This window comes from Oryctolagus cuniculus, chromosome 17 (assembly GCF_964237555.1).
Source record: "Oryctolagus cuniculus chromosome 17, mOryCun1.1, whole genome shotgun sequence".
NCBI classification, from domain to species: Eukaryota; Metazoa; Chordata; class Mammalia; order Lagomorpha; family Leporidae; genus Oryctolagus; species Oryctolagus cuniculus.
The window spans coordinates 4,303,244-4,308,251 of record NC_091448.1 but is presented as its reverse complement, the minus strand read 5'-3'; the positions used below and the strand labels follow the sequence as shown (position 1 = coordinate 4,308,251).

At 66.2% G+C, this 5,008-nt stretch overlaps 1 protein-coding gene across 3 annotated transcripts; it reads left to right on the top strand.

Moving 5' to 3' along the window:
* The first annotated feature begins 848 nt into the window (after positions 1 to 848).
* Positions 849 to 4,680, top strand: AANAT (aralkylamine N-acetyltransferase). 3 transcript variants are annotated; one of them, XM_008250906.4, is made up of 6 exons: positions 849 to 1,058; positions 1,600 to 1,850; positions 2,619 to 2,680; positions 3,115 to 3,342; positions 3,594 to 3,748; positions 4,011 to 4,680. In XM_008250906.4, the coding sequence occupies exons 4-6, from the start codon at positions 3,180 to 3,182 to the stop codon at positions 4,314 to 4,316; spliced, it is 624 nt and encodes a 207-aa protein (XP_008249128.1). In that variant the 5' UTR covers positions 849 to 1,058; positions 1,600 to 1,850; positions 2,619 to 2,680; positions 3,115 to 3,179; the 3' UTR covers positions 4,317 to 4,680. The 3 variants fall into 3 exon arrangements, with proteins under 3 accessions (XP_008249128.1, XP_069916367.1, XP_069916368.1); XM_070060267.1 differs by lacking the exons at positions 849 to 1,058; positions 1,600 to 1,850 and adding an exon at positions 2,091 to 2,236; XM_070060266.1 differs by lacking the exons at positions 849 to 1,058; positions 1,600 to 1,850; positions 2,619 to 2,680 and adding an exon at positions 2,090 to 2,236.
* Positions 4,681 to 5,008: the final 328 nt, after the last annotated feature.

Sequence of the window (5,008 nt, the reverse complement as noted above, 5' to 3'; positions counted from 1 at the left end):
TTCCGGATGCTCTTGTCTCAGCGCTGTCCTTCGCAGCAGTGTGTGTTGTTCCCTCCTGCTCACCGGGGGAGGAGCCCCGGCACTCACCCTCTCCTGCCCGGGGGTGGGGGCTTGACCCCCAGTTTGGCCGTGCTCAATCTTCTGCATCCTCTTGTCCTCTGAGGTGCCCTGTGTCTAGAGGTGTCCACTCCGGGTCAGCAGTCCTAACACAGCAGGTGTGATTGGCCACCAGGGGGTGCCAAGGAGTCAGACGACAAGAAGCGACCCAGGAGACCTCTCTGAGACCCTTGAGGTTGAAGCAAGTCTGGGACCCCCAACGGGCCAGAGGAGGCCCAGCCAATCCCCAGAAGCCTGAACAGGGTTTCCAGAGGGGGAGAGTTGGGAAGTGCCTGATGACGGGCAAGTGAGGCAGCAGCTGAGCCCAAGGTTTGGGGGGTCTGGGAGTATCCTCTGACAGAATAAAGGGCCCTGGGAGAAGGAGACCCCACAGAGGGGGAGAAAGGGTGCCTGCAGTGGCCGGGGGTGTCTGGACCCCTCGTGGGTCTGCCCAAGGTCAGGGGCACCTGCCGTGGGCTCAAGGGCAAGAGCGCTGCGCCCTCTGCTGGCTGATCTTGGAAGTGCGTCTGCAGGGGGAGAGCAAGGTCTGGGGCTTGGCAGCCGGGAGGCACGTGGGTCTGAGCTGCTGCAGGGGGCTGGCACAGATGGGGCAGGGCCAAGGATTAGGGGAAAGACCGGCGGGATGGGCCTGATAAGGAAAGAGGTAGAGAAGGCAGGACAGGGGTGTGGAGGGGAAAGGGGGAGCCTGGTCAGTGTGCTGGCTGGAGAGGTGGGGACAACCCCAGGAGTGGGTGGGCAGCCTTGGGGATGCTGGAAGAGCAACCCCCTGAATATTTAAGTAAGCTCCAAGGAGACGACCTGTGCAGACAAGTGGACACATGGCCAGCCTGGCGCACGCCCCCAACCTCCCCCACCATAAGCATTCCAGGTCAGCGAAGCGTTCTGTGCCCCCTACAGCCTGATCCTGAGCGTGACTAGAACCCAGGCCCCAGCTGCTCCAGGTGTGTGCCCTGTGGCTCGGCCTTCCGGTCCCCTTGGCTGTGCATTCCAGGGGCCCTTGAGCCATGGGTGGGCGTTCAGGTTGCTTCCTGCTCTTTGAGGTTCTGTCGGGTCCATGGAGCAGTGGGATTGTGGGGAGCTGTGGGATTCTGGGGCGCAGTTATCCTCAGCTTTAGCAGTCACTGCCCAGGTTTTGCAAACTGGCCGCTGCCCCGTTGGGACCTTGGGGGCAAGGCGGGATGGGGAATGGGGCGGGAACACGGGTGGCGCAGGAACTTCTCAGCTGAGTTGGTTTTTGCGGTAGGTAGACCAGATGGTGCAGAGCAGGGTGGGTGGGGACTGAGCTCCGCTTCCGGATGTGGGAATTTTCCCACGTGCTCTGGGCAGAGGTGCGCGTGGGGTGCCGGAAGGCGTGTGGGCAGTGGCTGTCCAACCGCGACCCTTGCAGCGGCTCCCGGCTCCCGGCTGTCCGCACAGCAAGGCCGCTACCGCGCCCCCACCAGTGCCCTGTGGCCCTGCCAGATTTGGGGGTTTCTTCCCCAGGCTGAGGGGCTGCTTCTGCACGATGCCCTTCACTCCTGGAGAGCCTGACTCGGGGACGCCACCCGCGGACCTGCAGGAGCGCCGGCCGTGAAGACGTGAAGACATGAAGACATGAAGACGTGAAGACGGCCGGCCTGGGTCCGCCTCTCCCGCTCAACCGGGAGGCTCAGACAGGCTGTTTGGTCTGGGTCTCAGTTCCCTTCCCTACACGGAGGGGCTGACACCCACCTGGAGGGGCCGTCACGCGGGAGGTGAGTGCTATGCCTGGGCTAGACCCCCCCAGGCCCGTGGCTGAGTTGCTGGTGCCCAGCCAATAGGTGACAGAGCCGGGATTACAGCCAGATCCCCGAGGCTTAGCCCCGTGCTGTCTCTTCCCAAGCTCGGGGGCCTCGGTCGGCCACGCGTAATCCCATCTGCCTCCTTGCGCCGGCACTGACGTTGGCTGCCCAGCTCTGCTGGCATCGCCCTGCCTGGTGGCTCGGGAGGCGGGGCGGGGGGCGGGGGGATTCAAGTCTCAGAGAACAACATCACATGCTTCCCCGGGTGACACCTGCTGCGGGAGTCTCCCAGGCGGCAGGGCTGGATTTTCCCGGCTCCTGCACCCGAGCACGGGCCCCCAGCTCTGCGGAGGGAGGAGGTAGGGGCCCCCTCCCCCCAGTCTTGGATAGTGTGACCCCTCCAACCCGTGGCTCTCGGGCTTCGGGAAGGAGAGCTTCTAGACCATGGGGAATTGTGGGAGCCGTGGGCTTTTTCCGTCTGAAGTGGCCTTAAGAACTGTGCACCTGCAGGCTGCCCTGGGAGAGGCCCCCGGGGTGGGTCTGCAGTCTGATGAGCAGGGGTAGGGGAGCGGCAGGTGTTCTGTGTGCCCTCCGTGACTGCTCCTGCCTACGTCCCCCGCTCTCTGTAGCCTGACTCCCTCCCACTGCCCTCCCACCTCCGCCCCAGCCCAGTCCTGTGTGTGGGCAGGGGCCCACTCTGTGGCTGGGTAAGAGGAGAGACTTGGGGTCACTTTTCTGTAGGACTGAGGCTGCCTAGAAAGCTCCATCTTGCGCCTGAGGCACTGAGGTCTCCCTCTGGCCAGGTAAGACCCCACGGACGGCGCACGGGGGCCGGGGCACTGGCCTGCCCTGCAGTCGCATCAGAAGTGGTCCATGGAGGCTCAGGGGCCCTCCCTCCCCTCCCACCCTGGGCAGCAGCGCTGGGGGCCCCAGACTCCGCTGAAGCCTGCTCATCGCTCCCCCTCTCCCTTGGGGCTCAGGTGCACCCAGAGGGCAGTGGGACCAGAGCCTGGAGGTTTGCGGGGGCCACCCCACACATGCATCCCTCTGGGCTGTGAGCAAAGATGGGGAGAGAGCCCGGGCCAGGCATCGCTTAGAGGCTTCCCCGGGGACCAGGCTTCTGGGAAGGACCCATCGCTCTGGGGGCTGACCCCACCCCAGTTCTGGCTACAAGAGGCCAGATTCACTGCTTCTCTGGAGATGAGAACTGGACCCACGGCCATTGCCATTCTGACAGGTGCTGGGGGCCCTCCTGGGCCGGAGGTCACTGCCAAGGCCTGGTCACCCCAGGGAGGCAGCAGGATGTCCACGCTCAGCACCCAGCCCCTGAAACCCAAGGCCCTGCACCCACCACCGGGGTCCCCGGAGTCCCCAGGCCACCAGCGGCGCCACACGCTGCCCGCCAGTGAGTTCCGCTGCCTCACCCCAGAGGATGCGGCCGGCGTGTTTGAGATTGAGCGAGAAGGTGAGCAGCTCTGGGAGGGGCCCCTTCTGTCCCTGGGAGAAGACCCTTGGGTGTCCTGTCCTGAAGGCCAGGTCCCAAGGGTCAGACCACGTGTGTGCATTCAAGAAAGTCGGGGGGCAGCAGCCCTGTTCCCATGCTTCCCTGGAGAGGGAGGGGTGCGGTTTCTGGGTGGACCCTCAGCGGGCAGTGCATGGTGGGTGGGCGGCACATTGACCCCCTCCTCCACGCCTACCCCGTGCCTCCGGCCACAGCCTTCATGTCCGTCTCGGGCAGCTGCCCCCTGTACTTGGACGAGATCCGGCACTTCCTCACCCTGTGTCCAGAGCTGTCCCTGGGCTGGTTCCAGGAGGGCCGCCTGGTGGCCTTCATCATCGGCTCACTTTGGGACAAGGAGAGGCTCACCCAGGTAAGGGTGGGCGTGGCTGCAGCTCCGGAAGAAATAAGCCCTGGGCTGCGATTTTCTTGCCCCAAGAGCGGGGAGCTGAGTTGCTGGGTCCCTCCCAGGCTCCTAGGCTTCACCCAGGGGGCTGGGATGTGGCTCCCAAGTCGGGGTCCTCCTTGTGTGCAGAGGGGCCCCCAGTGGAGGCACTTGGAGTCACCTGCTCTTGGCCTGGGCTGCATGGCTTGGGGGAAGCAGGTGCCAGAGGAGCTGCCTGGCTCACCCGCAGGAGTCGCTGACGCTGCACAGGCCCGGGGGCCGCGTGGCCCACCTGCACGTGCTGGCCGTGCACCGCGCCTGCCGGCAGCAGGGCAAGGGCTCCGTCCTGCTGTGGCGCTACCTGCAGCACCTGGGCGGCCAGCGGGCCGTGCGCCGGGCGGTGCTCATGTGTGAGGACGCCCTGGTGCCCTTCTACGAGAGGCTCGGCTTCCGCGCCGTGGGCCCGTGCGCTGTCACCGTGGGCTCCCTCGCCTTCACTGAGCTCCAGTGCTCCGTGCGGGGCCACGCCTGCCTGCGCAGGAAGAGCGGTTGCTAAGGGGGCTGCCCGCCTGGCCCCCGGGCCCCTCCTCTGCCCCAGCTGAGTGTGGCCGGAGGGGTTCCCGCCTGCCCCGTGCTCACAGCCGGGTGCCCTGTCCTCTGTGCCTGAGGCCAGGCTGGATCCCAGGTGCCCAGTCCTTTCCTGTCCACTCTCGCTCACGCCCACACTCGCTGCCCTTAGTCCTGGACGCAGGGTGCAGGGTCGGCGGTGGCAGCCCTGGGCGCCTCTTCCCCAGCCCATGGGCACCCCGTGTGTCCCCTCTGCCTCCCCAGGACCCCCTTCTCTCCCAGCTGCCCCCACCCGACCCCAAGCCCTGTGCTGGCTCCTGGGTCCACAGAAATAAAACAGCTTTGCCCCCAGGGGCTCCTGGTGCGGTGCGGTGCGGTGTGGAGGGTGCAGAGGGTTGCGGGCGAGGCACAGGTGCAGTGAGGGGGCTCGTGGCAGGCAGGACGGAGTGGCCAGGCCTCGCCTTTGCCCCCAGGGCAGGTCCTAGGCGAAGGCAGGGGCGGGTGGCGGCGGGAGAAGCCAGGGGAGTGAAGCCAGCGCAGCTGTCCCCCGCGGCTCCGGCCTGGCTTCTGATGCCAGGCAGGCTCCGAGCACGCCCACACGGTCACGGGTCCCGTGGGCCCTCTCACCCCCGGAAGTCCCCAGCTTTCTTCTCCCTGAGGACTGGGCTTAAAAGTCACGAC